Source organism: Vulpes lagopus, chromosome 2, assembly GCF_018345385.1.
Source record: "Vulpes lagopus strain Blue_001 chromosome 2, ASM1834538v1, whole genome shotgun sequence".
NCBI lineage: Eukaryota > Metazoa > Chordata > Mammalia > Carnivora > Canidae > Vulpes > Vulpes lagopus.
Genome location: NC_054825.1, coordinates 16,044,782 through 16,065,194, shown reverse-complemented (window position 1 = coordinate 16,065,194; position 20,413 = coordinate 16,044,782). Strand labels below are relative to the sequence as shown.

General features: G+C 49.9%; 1 protein-coding gene across 8 annotated transcripts in view; it reads right to left on the bottom strand.

The window, feature by feature from the left end:
* AFAP1L2 (actin filament associated protein 1 like 2) overlaps positions 1–20,413 on the bottom strand; it is a 100,334-nt gene that overhangs the window by 38,544 nt on the left and 41,377 nt on the right. For all 8 annotated transcript variants that reach the window (XM_041743125.1, XM_041743116.1, XM_041743120.1 and 5 more), the window contains one exon: positions 4,668–4,796. In XM_041743125.1, coding sequence (XP_041599059.1) covers positions 4,668–4,796 — 129 coding nt within the window. The remainder of the gene's footprint in view (positions 1–4,667; positions 4,797–20,413) is intronic.

Sequence of the window (20,413 nt, the reverse complement as noted above, 5' to 3'; positions counted from 1 at the left end):
AGGAGAGACTAAGTGAGCACAAAAGGGGGTGGAGTGGGGAAGGGGACAAGCAGACTCCCCACTGAGCAGAGAGCCTGACATGGGGCTCCATTCCAGGACCCTGAGCTAAAGGCAGATGCTTAACTGACTGAGCCATCCAGGTGCTCCTAAGGTTTTTGTTTTTGTTTTTGTTTTAAAGATTTTATTTATTTATTCATGAGAAACAGAGAGAGAGAGAGGCAGAGACACAGGCAGAGGGAGAAGCAGGCCCCATGCAGGGAGCCCGATGTGGGACTCAATCCTGGGTCTCCAGGATCACGCCCTGGGCCGAAGGCAGGCACCAAACCGCTGAGCCACCCAGGGATACGGCCCCCCCCCCCTTTTTTTTAAATTACAAAACCTGAATGCCGCTAATCAGAGACTGGTTAAGCATCACTGTTCATCTACTGGTGAGCACTACCTAGCTGTGAAAAATAACAAAGTAGCTCTGTCTACTATTTACAAAGATATCCAATATTTACAGTTAAAGGATCGTTTCAGAATAGCAAAAAGAAAAAAAAAGAAAAAGTACGTGAACTGTCAGCACATGGAAATGTGCACAGACAGCAACTCTAAATGTAAAAATAATGTAAAGCAGAATAGAGGCAAACCGCAACTACATAAAAATATTCAGATGCTTCTGATAAAGATCAAAACAGGAATCTAAGGAATGTAAATAGTGCAATGTTCATCTTATGTGCATTTATTTTTTTCTTGCTGTTGACTAAGCCCATGGTCCTGTAAAAAAGAAAAGAAAAAAAAAAGGCAAGATATTGTTATCCTTATTTTAACTGTTAGATATTAGGCAGGTGCTTCCTCCCCCAGATGGCAGCTTATAAATCGCAGAGAAAATTCACACTGGCCACTCCCCGGGGCTGCGTCTCCCACCTTGGGCACTCTGCCGAAGGCCATGGTTAGTCAAGGTTTTGGTTTTCATGGGTGCTGGTTACCAACCATCCAGGTTGGTAGGTAACAGGCTCTCAGGACCATCTGCAATCCTGGGAGATGCTCCAAGTGAACTTGGCCCTATAATGGGAGACTACTGAGCTGTCTGTCCCATGTCAGCAGTAGCCTTGGGTTGGAGAATTTTCTCTCATTCATTTTCTTCACAAGTGCACTGGGCATGGGCACCCTGCTAGGTGCTGGGGGTACAGCACAGGACGAAATAGAAGACACTGTTTCTACCTTTATGAGCCCGACATTGGTGGGGGAAAGAGAGAATAATGGGATCACTAACACCAGCATGTGGGAAAGGACAACTGGTGTGGTTGGAAAGGAGAGCTCAGCATGCTCCTGAGTGAGCGTGTGGCTCCTGGGGAATGACCCTGGTGTGCAGGGGGTGGTCCCTCCCAGAGAACTGGGTGATGAGGAGGGGCGAGGGATAGGGACTACCATTATATAGACAGAACATGAGCAGCTCTTCCCCTCAGAGGGGCAGCCCCTGACACTTTTCCAGAGTCTCTGAGCAGGGCACTGGGGGACCCTCAGCCCTCTCAGCTGAAAGCAGAAACCAACAACTGGCTCCCGATAAACCTCAATCCCTACCTTGACCTCGCCATCCAGATGAAAGGTAGAGAGAGTAGAAAATTCTCGTTACACTCATACAATAAAAGATCAGAAAACCCAAATGGACAATTTGAAAAGGGTAAACACACACACTTTCTCTCTTTCTCTCACACATACTCTCCCCAAAATGTGTGGGAGTAAACAACAGTTCAGCCAGTGTAGACCACAGACTATCTCAAAATGATCACCCTGCCTCCACATACAAGTCCCATCAAGCTGAGCTAATTTGCTGGAAAAAAATACAGCAACACAGGCCTGGGAGGCTGAGAAGGAAAACAAATGCTTTGATTTCAGGGGGACTTTGGATTCTGTGCTGTGTAGCACAACTACTGTGGTGCAGATGAATCTGGAAAATGGGACAATGAGGGCAGTACAGCGGTTATGTGCACCTGCCCAGGCCTGAGCCCTGGCTCTGTGCCTCATGGCCACGGGCCTTGAAGAAGTGATTCTCTGAGTGTTCAGTTCCCTTGTTGAGAAGATGAGGACAACAACTCTCTCACTGCCTTGGGATGGGGGCTACGGGGCACAGCGCACACCATTTCCTGCATTAGGACCGTGCTGGGACACAGTGTACATGCACATGGGCTGCTAGCTGCTGCTCTAACCACCCTCCTAGCTAAGAGAGCACGAAGAGGACCTGAATGGACATCAGCCCTGAGAACAGGGGTGGCAGCCACAGGTCTCAGTAAGGCTGTGCACGTACTTCCGGTGGTCTGAGGGATGCACTGCGGGCAGTCCACATCGGGACGCCTCCTGCAAGCTGCAGACACCGACGGTGGGGGGAGGGCCTGACTCTATCAGAGCAGAACATGCAGAGATCTGGGGTGAAACAAAGGTCATCCTACAGGAAGCTGCACAGCACATTAACCCAAAGAGGGGACCCCACCCAGGGGGCCCCGAGAGCATTCAGAACCAAGAACCAGGGGTTGGGGCCCATCACATGGGTCTTCCAATTCCTGATGGAGGTGTCGTCTATCATTAAACATCGCAAGTCAGAGCACATCCAAACGGTCCACAAGTGCTCCTTAAAGGGTTGTATTGATAGATTCCGCCCAGGGTGACTCATCTCGAACTCCCCTGGCATTGTAATGTGGATTTCCCACCTAACATTCCCACCTTTGATGTGCTGCTGACCAGTGCTCAGCCAACGCCAGCCAGGGAGCCGCCAGCCAGGGAGCGGGGAGGAGCCTGGGAACCACAGGGTGGCCAGGCCAGCAGCGAAGCCCACAAATGGGACTCAAGGAAAACACCTCTTATGGAAGGCTAAGAGAGCCAGCTCATTCCGGCAGAAGAGGCAGCTGCTGGGCATAAGGCAACATGCCTCTGCTTTATGACTCTGTCTCATTTATTCCACAGGGAACAAAGAAAAGGAAAAAAGCCCTTGAAACGTAGCCTGGTGGATCCAGGTTGGCTGAAAGGGAGAATTTCCTGATGGTGATGGCTACAGAGGGTACACTTCCCTCCTCCGGCATGCATTTCAGCTGCTCTGAGGCAGATGGATTAGATGTGGTCCCTTACGGTCCCAAAATATCACTTCCAGTTCCCAAACATCCGACATAAAAATAGACTCAACTAAACTGTCAGGACTTCACAAGAAAGCTTTCCTTTTTTTAAAAAAAAAAAGAAATCTGAATGTGCTAGAAATGAAAACAAATGTCCACAAGAAGACTTGTGCAAGGGCGTTCAGAGCAGCCGTATTATTCATGATAGCCCAAACCCACGAACAACACGCATGTCCATCAACAAGGGAGTGGATCGGCAGATTGTGGTGTATTCACAGAACGGAACACTACTGAGCAACAGAAAGAACTACTGACGGAGCTCATAGTGTGGACAAATCCCCAGAGTGAAAGACAACAGACATAAAGTAGACACAAATGATTCCACTTATAAGCAGCTCTAAGATGGGCAACACTAACGTATGGTGGGAGAAATGAGAACAACGGTTACCTTGGGGTGAAGGGTGGGGGTGAGGAGGAGTTTGCTGGGAAGGGGCAAAAAAGAACCTTCGAGAATGATAAAAATGTTCTAGGTCTTGTTTTGGGCGGTATGTACACAGGAGTACACAACTGCCAAACTCACTGAATTGAATGCTTAAGATCTACATCCTTGACTGTAAAATCTACCTCAATAAAAAGGATAGGAGCCCCGGTGGCGCGGCGGTTTAACGCCACCTGCAGCCCAGGGTGTGATCCTGGGGACCTGGGATCGAGTCCCACATCTGGCTCCTTGCGTGGAGCCTGCTGCTCCCTCTGCCTGTGTCTCTGCCTCTCTCTCTCTCTCTCTCTGTGTCTCTCATGAATAAATAAATAAAATATTGAAAAAAAAAACCCAACTCTGCACTCAGAGTTCTGTGATCTACAACCTTAAAACTATGTTTTCCTTTGGGCCATAAGACACCAGGCAAGTAATTTAAACTCTCCAGGCCTCATCTGTAACATCCTCATCTGTAACAACAGCACCAGCCTCAGAGGGGTGACTTGAAGATGAAACCAATTACTATGTGTGCAGGTGGGAAATACTCAATGAAGCGCTGGCTATTATTGGAATGATGTATTTGCCCTTCTCCACTTTGAATAAGTGCTTTGAAAACACTTTGTTTAAAACCACACTCAGGGCTGCTGTGTTGAGCATTCAGAGATTTCTGGGCTCCCATCCACATCCCATCACTCCTACACTGTTGCAATGGGCTGAATTGTGTTCCTCCGCTCCACCAAATTCATGTATTAAGTCCTAGCCCTGAAAACCTCAGAATGTGACTGCAGTAGGAGAAGAGGTCATTAAAGAGGTAAGTAACACGGTGTTCTTGTATGAAGGAGATTTGGACACGGACACATACACAGAGGGAAGATGTTATGAAGACCCAGACAGAAGACGGCCATCTATAAGCCAAACAGGGAGGCCTCAGAAGGAACCTACCCTGCCCAATGCTTTGATCTCAGACTTCTGGCCTCCAGAGCTCTGAGAAAACAAATTTCTATTGTTTAAGTCATCCAGTCGGTGGGACTTTGTTATGGCGGCCCTAGCAGGACCACCCTTCTGTTTCCATGGGGATCTCTTAAAGGCCCTCAGGCCACACTTACTGCTGCTTTTGGTATAAAGTCGGAGGAGCTCAGCCAGGCCACTCTTCTTCACCACCGCTGTGCTGCTCAGGTTCTCCTGGTCGAGAATCTTGAGGAAGTCATCCAGCTCTGTCAACAGCTGCTCCAAGGCTAGAAACAGAAAAGAGAACCCCCCTTTATAGCCACTGCCTTCTCTCCAAATACCCAGCTCAGATACGCCTTCAGATCCTGCATCAGCTCACCATGGAGCTTATGGTCCTGAGTGGGAGGGGTTTGGGGTAAGCCTGGAAGCACCTGGAAGGCCCAGCCAAAAGGTGAGATTCTCAATTCTAGGGTCCTGGGGAGAGGAAAACAGACCCTTGGATTTGAGATGTCTACCATTTGCTGGAGTGACAGTGGCCAAGACGGCCCAGTCGAGCTCATCAGGCCATGAGTCTGGAAACAGGATTGCTTACTTGATAAAAAGTCAGTCAGGACAGTTTCGGGTTTGGGGAACTTGAACACAGATCAAACCTATAACCATCAAATGAAATGCTGTGGTTGACCCACTTATTCATCTTTCCCCATGGACAGAAACACAGTCACTCCAAGGAGATGAAACAGTGATTATGCTGTCCCCACAGAAAAATGGATGACCCATAAGAAGCCACAGCTGGGCAAACAGAAAAATAAAACCTTCCTGAATTTCTTCAGTAAATAAGCCACCTCAACTAAGTCCAACTGAGTCCAACTGAGTCCAGCATCACTCCCAAGCTGGCCAAGTGCCCTGGTCCCAGGGACTCAAGGTACCAAATTGGCTCCACCATTGTAGAAGTGCCTTTCAATTTCTCACTGGAGCCACCTTGCAGAGATGCTAGTGCAGAGGACAACAGTGTAGGAGCGGGGCATTCACCACTGCTGCTGTTGTTATTATCTGTGATCTAATCTCTATTAAGAATAGGATACTGTATTTGCTCATGGGGTCATCTTAGCTCTGCTGCCCAGCTGGCTCTCCAAAACATGCTCAGTAATGGCAGCCAGCTTCTTGAGCTTCTACCCTGTGCTTTCCAACCCTGGTACACTGGGTCACCTGGAGAGCTTTAAAAAATCCTGATACCTGAACCACATCCCAGATCGATGATATCAGAATCTCTGGAAGTAGAACCCAGGACTTAGTAGTTCTTTTTTTTTCTTTCCTTTTTAAAAGATGTATTTTTTTGAGAGAGAGAAAGAAAGAAAGAATATGAATGGGGCAGAGGGAGAGGGAGAGAGAATCCCAAGTAGAATGGGATGCAGAGGCCAATGTGGGGCTTGATCTATGACCCGAGCCGAAACTAAGAGTTGGATGCTTAACTGACATCGCCACCCAGGTGCCCCACGAATCAGCAGTTCTGAAGCCTTCTCAGGTAATTCCAGTGTGCAGCCAACACTGAGAATCGCAGGTCTGGATGCAGTGCCAGAGCCCACATCTGGAGCCCTGCTCCCAAAGATGGCAGCCAAGAAGTCCTGATTTGTTCCGTATCACCTGCTGTGGGAATTTTGAGCAGTCACACAAACTCTCCAAACTCATTTCCACATCTGGAAAGTAGAGAAGACCACATAGGCCCTGCCCATTTCACAAAGTTATAAATGACAAAATCTACTAGCTCGATAAGAGGACATCTATCCTACACTACATCTTTGGCACCTGCACTGTTGTGTTGAATGAATGTTTATGGGATGAATGAATAAATGAATGACTTCACTAGGCACCTACCAGTTCACAACAAGTTGAAGAGATAAGCACAATTATGCCCACTTTGCAGACGTGGGCCTAATGGCCCAGAGAAGGCCCAAAATGTCCCACATGGCCCAGGGCAGAGAGCCGATTTGCTGTCTGACTCTTAAGACCAAGCTACTGGCAACATCCCACTGGATACCTCCATCCATGTAGGGCATCCTTCCGACATCCCCCAAAAGCCTAGCTCCCCAGAATGGAACAAGAGCCCTAGATTATCTTCTTAATCCCTTCATTTGAGAAAGAAGCCCTCATGCTCTCCTAGTTCTAAGGGAGAGCCTGGTAGCCTCTTTCTCTTCCAACCCTCCTTGGACCTCAGTACGGTAGTAGCCTTTGAACCCCATTCCTATAAATCTAGACTCCCTGGAATGAATATTGCCATTGCTGGGAGAGCTGGAAGAAGAGATGGGGGTGATGATTTGCTTGTTTCAGAGGAAGGCAGTGCCAGCTCACGTTACTATCAGATCAAATACAAGGGTCAGCCAACTCGCCCACATGGGTGTGCACCGCCTCGCATAATCAGAGCACTCTCTTCCTGGCAAGGGTGCTCCCAAGGGAAACTCTAGTTTGCCAAAGCCAGAGAAGCAGCAGAGAAAGCTCCACGCTCCATCCTGGTAAAGGATGAAGAACGAAACAAGCTCCCCAGAGGGCTGTGTGTCCACTCCCATCTGGCTTGCCAAAAGCCAAGTGAAGGTAAAATGCAGCCAGCAACCCAGATGCTGCATGCAGCCAACGGCTTGGAGGGTGGGTTGGAAGGTGGCCCTCATCTCTGCCAGTGAAGAGATGGATAGATGGTGAGAGTCCAGATAAGGCCAGAAGGAAGCCACATTTGGGTAGTTCTGCCTAGGAAAGGGCCCTGGGCCAACAGCAGAGTCTCTGGCCCTGTTCCTCAGTATTGAAAGAGTGGGTCTGCAAGAGGCCACTGGCCTTTGCCGAGTCTACTTAAAACCGATTAGATTCATAATGGAGTGGGGTTTGAAAGGGTGCCAGCAAAAGCTAGCTCCCAGAGCCCACCAGTCAAGACGGTGGGACCTCAGGATGTGCCCAGCACTTAGCTGGGCCCTTGGCCTAAACCAACCAGGAAAGTAAAATGGATCCAGACAGTGTGCTTCTTGCCTTGTGCAAGCACAGAGGCAGAGCGAGACCAGCCCGAGGGATGAGATTTACATAGGGATGAGACTCCTAGGCCTGGAAGGCTTCTGGGAAGAGGTGCAGTAGGGCAAGGCCTTAGGTTGTTTTTGTTTGGTTTTGAGTATTTTTTTGAACAGCTATTCAGGACTTTCCTGTTGGCTGCAGGAACTCGACAAGCTAAAAAGCAGTGAGTTTAAAGAAGTCAAAGCAGGGAAAACAAAGGATAAATCTGAGGAAATGACACCGAGCCTTGAACTCAGCTACAGGGGATGTGGAAAAGTGAACGGGCCTTGCGAAGCAGCTAGGATCTCAAGCTGCGCTTTTCCTGACCTTCTGATCCCTTCCAGACTGTTACTGCTGCTACTTCCGCTTACAAAAAAGAAAAAGGCACTAAAACTCCAGTGTGTCTTCAGTTTCACATCCTCAGTGATTCCCCAAAGCTGCCGGATTCCTGGAAAACAGCTTTGGTTTATTTTCAAGCAAGCTTGCAAATATGTACCGGGGCCAAAGGGTAAAGAGTGTCGTGCCTGTTTCTGGGGAGACGAAGTTGTCCGAGATGAGGTCCCCCGTCTTTCCAGAAGTGCCATGTCTGGGGAGGGGGGTGGGCCGTGAATACACAGGGTGAGAAGAGAAGTGATTCAGGAATGTGTCCAAGGATCAGGAAGGCGCCAGACACAAACTCAGGGGTGATCTGCAGGAGGAATTTATACGCTGGCCCCTGAGGATGAATAGGAGTTCGCGGGGAAGAGGCAGAGGCACTTTAGGAAAAGGAAGAGAGATGTTCAGACAACTCAACGCTGAAAGCACGGGGGATATTTGAGAAGCCACAGGTCTGTCGGTACCTCGGGGCACACGGAGCACAGGGGAGGGGGTGGGGGGAGATCCGAGGCCAGAACTGCAAAGTGAAGATCAGGCGGGCAATGAGGCTTGCTCTGCTTTGCTATGGAGCCTGTGCTTGTCCCGCAGGGGAGGCCATGGGGAGGCCATGCCCATCGCTGGCCCAACATGCCAGAGATGGAGTAAGTGCAAGCGGTGGGGAGGACAGTGGAAGGGGACCCAGGAGGGGAGGCAGGGCAGATGAGGAGGACGAGGGTGTTGGGGAGGGCTTGCTGGGGGCGAGGTTGTGAGGAGGCTCAGGAGGTGCCTGCATCAGGCCCACTGCTAGGGCTGATTGGCTGGATTGCTGGGCTCAGGATGGGCCGAGGGTGGGGGTGTCCACTTAGAGACCTCAGACTCGAGTGGTAGTAGCTGGAGCTACTGACCCGTGCCAGCCTGATCCTCCCCCTCGCCAAGCTCGTGGCCCGGGGGAGAGGTGGCTGTGTCCTCTGTTGTGTAACCCCACCCCCGGTGGAGCGGAGACCACAGCCTCTCCTCGGGGCTCCCGGGCTCCACTGGAATTCGGGGGACCCCTGGGTAATGGGGAGGGGGTGCGGTATGGCTCAGCAAGGGCACAAGAACCGCAGGCGGCAGGGGTGGGGACCACGAAGGACCCTGTGCCCTGCCACCTCCAATTCTCCCCGCCACCCTGCAAAGGCACAGCATGGGAATGGGCTCCGAGGCCCAACCATAGTAGCTAATGGCACTGGGGCTCAAATCCACGTATGTTCAAGTCAAAGTATTTGCTATCTGTCATCCCGTTCCCAAGGAGTCAGAGAGGTTTCTCTGGATCATGACCCCTGCGCCTCCTGTTCCACCATGCTTGGCAAAGGGGCAGCGGGCGGCTCTAGATGAGTAGCAGGCCTGGCCATGGGACTTGGTGATGATTCCACTAGATGCAGGGACTTCAGAAGCCCTGGGTGAATGAGAGCTGCAGAATGCCATCAGACACAGGCCTGTGGTCCCTGCCACTGGGAACTGATGGGCCAGGCAGATGGGTGGTGGTGGGGATGGGGGGTGCAGGAGGGGGAGTGGGAGAAGCACCAAGAAAGCAGAGAAACGCTCCCCTTTTCCTCTAAAACAGCAGTGCTAGGTGAACGGTAAGCCCCCGAGTTGAAGAAATACAGGACCAGGAACCAGGGCCCCAAAGCCTGGGGATGGCATTTCTATCCCTCTGCAGATCTGCATCATCCTTCAAGGCCCATCCAGGTCCCTTCTCTCCAGAGCAGCCCACAACCAGCACAGCCAGCCTGTCTCCTGAGAGGCCTTCCTATCATGGCCAGTTGTTCACGGTCGTCTCTGAGCGTGCCCAGTCTGTATTCCGGGCTGGGCATGAGCTCCTTCCCGGAGAGGGTCAGGGTCAGCCTTTGCAGGTCTGGGGCTCTGACGAGGTGCTAAGCACAGTGGAGGCCGGGGATTCTCCTGTGGTCGGCTCCCTTCAGGCCCAGCTACAGACCCTAGGAAATAACAGTCAACAAAAGCAGGGCCCTAGCGGGTGCCAACCCTACTGACATTTTTCAGCCCTCGGAGCTCGGAGGAATGTGGCCATTTCATTGAGACTCTGGAAGGCACCCGTCCCATTTCCCTACACCCCCAACACCCTCCCCCCTACCCCTTCTCACTTTGGTCTCTCTCGTCCTCCAGCAGAGGGAGGGAAAAATAAGTGTGTTGTTCATTCTGGAAACTGTAGGCCCTTGTGCAGGCTTTCCATCCTGGCTCTGTTAAAGTTCAGAGTTGTCTGCTCAGGGTCTGACGAACCATCAATAAGATTTTTGTTCAGGGCTTCCAAGGCCCACGCACAGCCGGCCGTTCAACTACTCGATTCAGCACCCAGGGCCACAGCCAAGCTCCGCCTCCAGATGACCTCCGCCCCCGGGTTCTCATCTTGAGGCAGTCTTGCTTTCTGGCCTCTAGCTTCCCAACCATAAATGTCTTCCCAACATGCCGAAAAAGCTGTTCATGCTTCCCCTGCTGTTTTATGCACACACTTGTATTTATTCAGGTGCATTTGTTGAAGACCCGTGATCGAGCAGGATTTTCCTTCCAAACACGAAACTAAACAGGCCTGTGCTGTCAGTACAAAGACATGCACCCCGAGCCCTGCCCCAGCAGTTCCCAAGGTGCAGCCACCGGGCATGTTCCCTGCAAGAAGCCCACTGCTGGGGACCGACCCGGTTCAGAACACGGGATACGTTTCTGTGACGAGCAGCAGCACCCAGGGTTGTGGTTGTGACCCAGGGCAGAAAAATGTCAAGTCCATTCCTTCTGATCCCAGAGAATCCTCAAGTCCTCAAGAGCGAGCTTTTGGAGAAACACACCCCTTCATTCCACCTAAGAAGGAACACACCAGGCCAAAGTCTCCTTTCCCCGGAAGTGCCGCACGCCACGCCAGCCTTTGCCAAGTACCTGCCGAGTGCCTGGCATGTTAATAAGTGGCTTTATCCTCTTTGGCTTTTTATGGTGGCAACAGACGCATACCATAAAGTTGACCATTTCAATCACTCGGAAGCGTACAAATGAGCGGCACTGAGTACGCTGACAATGTGGTCCTTCTGGATCTGCCAATTCTAGACACTTCATATAGATGGAGTCGAGGGCGATGTAGCCTCCTGTGGAATGGCTCCTCTCGGTGTGCATGGCAATTCAAGGTTCGGTCACCCTGTAGCTTCTATCAGCACTTGACGCCTCCTCATCCCTGGCAACCTGCTGAGCCTTTGGGGTCTGAGTCCTCTTCCCTAACATAAATCATTTGAGATTTATCTATATTGTTACCTGTATGACAAGTTTGCTCTTCTTGATTGAGGTGTGGTATTCCACTGCATGGACATTGGAAGCCCAAATGTCTCCACATGTCCATATATCCCCTCTGCCGGGTGCTTCTCCACAGACACAGCAGGGTCCTGCATCCTGACCCCAGTCTGTCATGCTCCTGAAAGCACCTTTCTGCCAACTCGAAAGGACGTGCTGCTTTCAGGACACTTACTACCCTTCATGCCCACTCAGGGGCACGGATACAAATGGAAAAGCAGTGATTCTCAGCAGTGGCTGCACAATGGAATCACCTGGGAAGGTAAAAAAAAGTTCCTGAAACCTGGGTCCACCCCCAGAGATCCTGCTGCAATGCCTCTGGGTGTGGCCTGGGCCCCAAGGAGTGTTTCAAGCTTCCCAGGAGATTCTAATGTGCAGCCAAGTTTATGAACCACAGAGATAGATAAAGGTGTGATTTTTGCTTCATAAAAGATTTACTTTATACATTTTTAAAGATTTTTTTTATTTTTAGAGAGAGAATGTGAGTGTGTGTGCGCGTGCTTGAGTGTGAGGAGGGGCAGAGAGAGAATTTTAAGCAGACTCTGTGCAGAGCATGGAGGCCAACACTAGGCTCCATCTCACAACCCTAAGATCATGACCTGAGCCATAACCAAGAACCGGACGCTCAACCAACTGAGCCACCCGGGTGCCCCTACGTCACTCTACTTTGTAAACTCATGACTTCCTTGCTCTTAGGATTGATTCCAAATCCTTAAATGTGACTTACAGACAAGCTGTTCTAAAATCTGGCCCCTGCCTGTTAGTACATTATAAGATTCCTTGCAAAATAAACTTCCACAGTCCTTCTTTACAGAACTCAATTCTGAGTTTACATGTAGAACTTTCTAGGTTGATGCCTGATGCATAGTCAAATATACTTGAAAATACCTTTTTCCACCAAAAAGTCTTTTCCCTTCTGGAAAGTAAGGATGTGGAAGGCAAGGACCAATATGTCTCCATGTTTACATGCTGTTGAGCTCAGTTCTTTGTCTTGCTTAAATAAGTGGAAATTCTTATCACTGGTGAGCAGTACCCAAAAGACCTACATTCACAGGCTAGCCCTCTGGCAAGCTCATTGTTCCTGCCTCCTTGGACCCCAGAAGACTGAGCCAGAAACGCACCTAACTTTCTCCAGTATAAGAAATACTCCAGGGGGCATCTGGTACCTCGGTGGTTGAGTGTCTGCCTTTGGCTCAGGGCATGATCCTGGGGTCCTGGGATCGAGTCCCACATCGGGCTCCCCGCAGGGAGCCTGCTTCTCCCTCGGCGCCTATGTCTCTGCCTCTCTCTCTGTGTCTCTCATGAATAAACAAATAAAATCTTAAAAAAAGAAAAAGAAAAGAAATACTCCAGGAGTTTTTCTTTATCTCTATTCTCAAGAAATGGTGAGGAGGAAAGGGCTTTGCTTCCTTTACCAGCATTGCGCATGCACCACTCCTGGCAGGGCCTGGCCCTCAAGGTCAGCTTGTCATCGTTTTTGCAAGATCTGCTTTTTCTCACCTATCTTGGAGTCTCATCACTTAAAACACTTTCCCCACGAAGAGGCCGCCCTCTGCATTCCCAGATGAGCTGTGCGGGCCGAAGAGATGGGACAGATGCTTTGCTGCAGCTTGCCCTACTGGAAAAACAACTCAGGCTGCTTGCTCACTGGTGACCTCTCCAATGGAACAAACCTCCCCAAGAGCAGAATTCCAACCCCAGCTACGGAGCCAGCTGGAACCAGAGCTGCTTCGCCGGGGCCCTTCGGAAATTCACACGGTAACAGCCGAAGACATCAAACTGAGCAGAACAAGTGAGAGAGGCCCGTGCCTGCCCAGGGCCCCTCCACTCTGCCTCAGCCTGCCCAGAGGCACCCCCTGGCCCATCGGCCATTGCCCCATCTCTACTGCTTGCTGTTGTCCCCTGAATGTGAGTCCTTGGTCTCCAGTGAAAATGAAAGCCCTGTGTAGGCCGGGGATACCTGGTTTGGTTTCCCCACCGTGCCCGGGCAGTGCTTCCCTCAAGTCGGTGCTTGGAAAACACCTGCTGAGCATAAGGCTTCCACGCATGCACGCACAAAAACACACAAAAACACAGCCTTATGAAAGCTCCTCCTGAGCCTGGGTGGCTCAGTGGTTGAGTGTCTGCCTTCGGTTAGCCTGTGATCCTGGAGTCCCGGGATCGAGTCCCGCATCAGGCTCCCCACGGGGAGCCTGCTTCTCCCTCTGCCTATGTGTCTGCCTCTCTCTATGTGTGTCTCATGAATAAATAAATAAAATCTTAAGAAAGAAAACTCTTCCTGAGTTGCCTCCTACTAAAAGGGTCTGGGCAGGGTGCCTGGGTGGTTCAGTTCAGTCGGTTAAGCAACTGACTCTTGATTTTTGGCTCAGGTCATGATCTCAGGGTCACGAAATCAACCCCTGAGAGGGGTTCTTTGCTCAGCAAAGGGTCTGCTTGAGAGTCTCTCTCTCTCCCTCTGCCCCTTCCCCACTCATACTTATGTGCAGGCTCACAGATAAAGAAATAAATAAATTAAATAAATAAATCCTTTAAAAAGTAAAGTAAAATAAAAGGGTCTGGGCATATTTGTCCCAGTAGGTCTGGGCAGAGAGCTCACCAATCCCTGCCCGTAACTGTGGTCCTCCCACCTGGGCCAGATAACATCTCTGGAATGACCAGCCAGAGGCAGCCCCCGGCAGTTGATGGGCCGGGAGCACGCAAGGCATCTCCCTCCCAGATGGCACCGTGGTAGGCAAACTTGGTCAAGGGTGCAGGTAGGAAGGACGGGGAGGCAGTCACTGGCCTTGAGACCAGGAACCCTGGGGGGCAGCGCTCGAATCCCCAGGGCACTCCAACAATTCAGGGGGCACATGAGGGCAGGGGCAAGACATGCCAGGTCCAAGCCGCCACCAGGGGCCAGGCCAGACAAGGCAGCTTTGGGGCCTGGGAGGCCTTTGTTCCCTGACACAGTCAGGACATTCCTTAAATGCAATCTGCCAGAAGAGTGGCTTCATTCAGCCTTGGTGGAGGCCGGCTGTGTGGGTGGGGCATAAAGGGTCAGCAGGGTGGCCCTCCGCCTGGCAGGTCCCGCAGCTGGCACAAGCCGTTTCAGTCTCCGAACAAGAGGCTGTCAGGGTCACTCGCGTTCACACTGGAAGTTTGGGAAAATACTGTCTGACACAGAAAGAAGCTGGAAAGTAACTGCTTATCTTTGAGTGGAGAGCTGAGGGCAAGTTTGTAGTCTCCCTTTATACCCTCCCCGGTTCCTCAAAGCAGAAGAGCGACTTGCTGCGCAGATGGAAGACACCGTGGCCGGGGCTGCTATGTCTTCTGTTCACTTGTTTTTTGTATTTTGTCCATTTGCTATTAGTAAACATGCATAGGAAGAAGAAAAAAATCACCCTCCATCCCAATTTTCTGTTTCTTTCCAGCGTTTGGCAAAAGTAACCAAACACTGGTGGACTGATGTGCTGGAGGAAGCTGCATCCTGTTCAGGCCTCCATCTCCAAGCGGGTAAAAGCAGCCCTGGCGACCTAACACCACCACCACCACCCTGACCTTGGACTCAGCTTGCCCCCCTTATCCCCCACACTGATCCAGGGTCCAGAGGCCCACACAGGCAAGGGCCCTGCCTCGAGCTCCATGGGAGCTGGCCTAGGGAATGAAGGCCTCCTGGGTCCCCAAGCTTCTTTGTCTGGCCAGGACCTTGGTGGCTCCCAGAGAATGGAGTGTCTCACCCCTGTCCTCACACTCCCCTGGGTTCCTGGTACAGAGGGAGCAATGTCAGTCAGGTCCTTCCCACCTGTACGAGGTTCCAGATTCAAAGCCCCCAAGTCTTAGCCCCAAATATTAGTTTACTCTTGGCTTCACCATATACTGCTGTATGGCCTTGGTGGCTTAATTAACTTCTTTGGGCCTCAGTCATCTCCTTTGTAAAATAACAGTACCTACTTAATAGGATTTGTATAAAGACGGCAAATAATCTCATCACGTGTGTATACTAAGTTCAATGTTAGCCGCTAAATAAAACCTAAATTCCTCCTATAAGATGGCCATAGAAAGCCTTCATAAACATCGCCCCCCACCCCTGCCAACACATACCACATACATTATAATTTTAGTAGGACAGCTTCCAAAAGGTGAAGGGAAACATCCCTATCTGATTTTGTAGGACTATGAAACCATGTCCTCACAGAAGGTCAGCAGGGGCTCCTGAGGTGGAGTTTGGGTTAAGCCCCTCTAGGGAACCACCTTCCTAGAAACACCGCTGAACATAAACAAGTAAAGGGTTTCAAAGCTTCCTAGAGCTCCCCAGCTTGGGCTCAACAAGTTAAAATTGACCCCAGAAACACGCGGGGAGAAGAGCCAGTGCCAGGCTGTGATGTGAGAGCTAGCTCTCAGGTCCTTTCACCCTCTCGTCCCACCCTCTGTCTGTTCTCCAGCCCCTTCTCCACCCACAGGCTGCCAGCTGCCTGCCTCCACAACCAACCCAGGCAATGGTCCTTTGGGCAAAGAATACAACGCTATCAAAATTACCGCCTCAATGGGGATAAGCCAGGGAGTAAGCAGTACCCATCGGCTGCTCAACCCCCTAGCCCCCAGCATCCACCTAACCTTCTCATCTGTACCCACCTTTCCTCTGGGAAATCCGTGTACCCCACCACATTGGTGGTTTGGGTGAGACTAGAACCCCCACCGCTACTCCTTGGGCAGCCACATGACTTTGGACTCAGCCAATCAGAGCATCTCATTCTCCCAGCCAAGGACTGCCTTTGTGAGGTCCCATGACCAGAGATGAGCAATGGGCCTCAGCCTTGGGACTCTGCCTAGGCAGTGCCCGTCTCCTTCTTAAGGCTCCCTCATCGCTGGAACATCACCCCCAGCCCCAGTGGCCACCTCTGGGAATAGTTTGCCTGAGAAGGAAAACAGGGCCTGGAGAGTCTGAGAACAGCATTTCAGCCCAGACACAGACTAACCTTCCCCTCTACCACTCAGTTATGTGTGGCCAAGACATCCCATATTTTCATTAAGCCAGATGGGGGGTGAGGAGGGAGTTTCCTCTGCTGGCAAATGGAGCGTAGACAACCCAGCACACCTTCTGATGCTGGAACCTGGGCCAGGCAGTCTGCATGAATTTCAGTTCACCCTGCGAGCTAGGCATCACCATCCCTCTTTCACTGAGGGGAGATCGGGTCACACTGTAAATATAGAGCCCAGAATCAACAGGTCCCTTCATCCAAATCTACTCTACACTGGTAAAGATTTGCTTATTAAGCTGTCCAGAAAGTGAAATTCTAAGGAAAGCAAAGTGTGGGGAAAGGCCCAGGGAAAACCAACACACACACACACACACACACACACACCTTGAGAAGCCTGAGATGAAACGTCACAAAGGCCTAGGGTGAGGGCAGAGGACAGGCAGGCAGAGGGCAGTGAATACAAACTTTGGGGACTCCCCAGACAGTGTGACATCTGGAGAAATGGAAGTGTCTGAACAAAGATCGTCACTCATCCCAGGCAGTGCTGATGGGCTTCAAGATGCTAAGCCCCACGGGAGCATCCAGGGGGTACAAGCTGCAGCTCCTGGCTCTGGAAGTAGAGCTGGGAAAATGCACCTCTCCCCCTCCACGCCTGACTCCCCAGTGCCAGGGGCCAGACCCCGATGATCAAACAGCTGATAAAATGGGTGTGGTGTGATTAGGTATGGGGGGGGGGGGGTGGAGGGAGAGGGAGAATCAGCCTAAAATGGTCCTTAATATCAGGAAGAATGAAAAAGCAAAAGTTCCACAGAAAGGAGCAATTTTAACAAAGCCAAGCAGATCTGAACAGCTGTTGAGCTAAACCAACCTGCTTCTGTGAGCAGAAATCTCAAATGGACAAGAACTGACTATCACATAGAGAACTGTACATAATCCCTTTATGTGAACCCCATCGACTTCGAATCAGCCCCTTGCAGGAGTGAAGAATCAGTAAGGAATGAAAATTAGTGATTTTGGTCTACTCAGCATTCTTGCTCCCTTCCTTTGGTAGTGGGACGACCTATTCTCTGTGGTTCAGATTTGGCTGACCCCACCTCGGGAGGTGGGGATGTAGCTGAGGACTGGCCATCCTTCGGGCCACTGTGATGAGTTCAAGCAAGGCCAGAATTTTCCTTAGGATTTGCTCTATGGGCTTTGGGAGCAAGAGGTCTTTCTTTTCTTTGGATTACAAGCCATGAGGGTGTATACTTGGAGCTGGAGGGGACCCCTTTCTAGTCTGAGGACGAGGCCAGTGCCCAGAGAGGAGCAGAGCTAGTAATCAGAGAAAGATACAGAGCCCTACCCAAATTGCTAGAGTCCCTAGGTCCAGCCATTCCTGAAGCTCACTTTGTACTTGCCAACTACATGAACCAATAAATTCCCCCTTTTCACATAGGCTGGTGTTTAGTCACTACTGACCAAAAGGTCCTTATTAACATGGAAGTGAAGTCCTAACAAACAGTGGCTCCACCCCCTTTAGAAGGCACACCTCAATTTCCCAAAGCCATAAAAGGGCTCCCTTTAAAAGGTCCAAGCACAGAGCCTACAAGGCCAGGCAATTTTCTTGGATGACCCACATGGTACCCAAACCACCAGAAAAATTGCTGACAGTGGCCAACAAACACTGAAGGCACAGCTGTGTAGTCCCGGTTAAACCACAGTAGAGAGCAGCAAGCATGGGGATGGATGCTGGGAGGGGGTGGGGGTGGTGCTGCCTGCCTGCCAGGAACCCATCTCCTCTCTCTTTTCTGACTGGGGTGATGTCCTTGTGCTGATCTCCATGATCCACAGTACAGGGCTCACCCCACCTTCAAATTGTGGGCAGGACACATGAGCGGGCTTTGCTGTCCACTCAGTGAGTAGGACCTAGAGCTATTAAAAAACACACACACACACACAATTTATCAGAATTTATCAGAATTTATCAGAATTTATAGCAGAAAATATCAAAATGCACTGCATCTAGTAAAGGAGTGGAATCTCTCATAAAACCTTTGCTTGGGGGGTGGGTTGTGGGTGTGTGTCCTGGGAATCTATGTAAAATACATTTCTTACCAAGGTCACAATAAAGGTTTGAAAAACACTACAAACACTACTGCAGGCCCATAATCTCTCATCTGAACCTTCAATGCCAGAGGTGCTTTGAAATTTAGTATATCCCAGATTCTGGAAAAGGAACAGAGCACAGATGCCCCAGCGAGATCTGAAGAAATACCCGGGAACCAAAGACATTAATATTTCTACAGCAAAATGCACAAAAACTCATACAAAGTGGTTGATAGGTTTATAAATGGTCTCACGTCATTTTAGATGCCTCCAAATTCGTTTGTGCCAACCTCACAGAAAAATTTCTGGTTTTCCCAGTTTGGGAATTGGGGGAATTGAGGAGATGAAACTGTGGGCCTTTCTTGGGATTCCCAGGATCTTTTTCCTTCTGTGGCCTCAAGATTGGCTTTTAATTGTCCAATTTTTAAAAGAGACTTCATGGATGGTGGCAAACCCACACTAGGCTTTTAATAAATTAGTGCAAAGCTGCAAGATCTGTGGGCAAAGCTGTCTGTGGGCAGATGGGTCCACTAACCAAAATAACTCTGCTTCCGAGTGGGACCGACTTTTGATCTAAAGTGGGATCGCCCAATATTCTGGCCACAGGTAGCTAATGAGCAAGTGAAATGTGGTTTGTCTGACCTCAGTTGCGCTGTGAGTGACTTCATGCCACTTCCTCATCGTCCCACCAAAGAGAATGTAAAATATCTCAAGTGTATGTGTGTCTTCTTTAAATATTGATTATATGTTGACATGATGGTATTTTGAATGTGTGGAGTTAAAAAAATATTCTGAAAATTAATTTCACCTGGGTGTTAATTTTTTTTTTATATATTTTTTTTGGTTAAAATCATGAAAAAACCCCTCCTCCTGATTCCTGATGCAAACAAAACAGCATTCAGAGAGAGAGAGAGAGCAAGAGACTTTGCCAAAGTCACACAATTAGTTTGTGGAAAGTTCCATTTCCTATATCCACCCAGGGCTTTCCAAACCTGCTAATTGAAGCAATTCTGTGTCCTGAAGAGCAGACGAAGGACTAAAGATCATTCTTGAAGGAGAGTTCAAGGGAATGGCGGTAAAGGGTTTGGGAAAGGTGGAGCCTTCTCAGTGCATTGGCTCGGCTGGATCAAGGTGAGAGGGGCGGGGAGAGAAGCGCTCTTCTCAGGAAACCAGCCATGACAGGGATGAAGTAGATTTGGTTACTGGGTGCAGGCTGTACTCTGTTGACACGAACGAAGGCCAGTTATTCATCACAGAAATATTCTAAATTGAAACCCTTGAAGCTCTGTTATATAAACAATGTAAAGGTATCACAGAGTTTTGAGTAGGACCATTGTTTTCACTTCATGTTTCAGCCAAAATTTGTCAAAAGAAACTGCTGATGTACGACTTCCGACTCTTCCAGTGCATTTCAGTTTTGGGGAACATTTGAGGTTTGCATTTGGCTCTTTATACGGATCCCCCTTCCTCTCCCGAGCCCATCTCAAAGGGACTGCTCAGCATCTCCCTGCCTCACCTCCTCACCCTATACCTTCTCCCACACTGTGGCCCCAGCCCTGCACACTCTGGAACTGTCTTAAGCCACTTCTCTGGCGTAACCAGGTTCTCTAATGCAACGACCACACATGCCACACTCTCTCTGAGCAATTATTCCCTCGACCCTCAAACCAGGCTTTCAGAGCACCCCAGTCCTGGTCATCATTTCAGCCTATCAATGTGCCCTGCCCTGTCCTATAACAGCTATTCAAAAGTACTTTCCAGGTGCCAGCTATATATCAATACTCTTTTTTAAAGATGGGGAAGGCAAGCAAATACCTATTTCTCATGACTATATTCCTTGAAACCATAAAATAAGAATGCATGTTGCAACTGTTTGCACATAAGGCAGAAGCATTTCCTTTTACTTCCTCACCTCATCTGTGGTGTTACCCAACTGAGGATGCTTCTTATAACCTGTGACATCTCAGAATCAACCTCTTCTCAATCAGTCCCTCTGCTTCCAACCACAGTGATTTTTCCATTTCCTCATAGTGAGGGGGCTGTTTGCACCATATTATATTTCTTTGGACAAGAGATTACTTGCTAATTTTTCCAAGTCCCTAGAATTCCACCTGTCTCAAACCTCAAATCAGATTTCTTGAGCACAAGGGTCT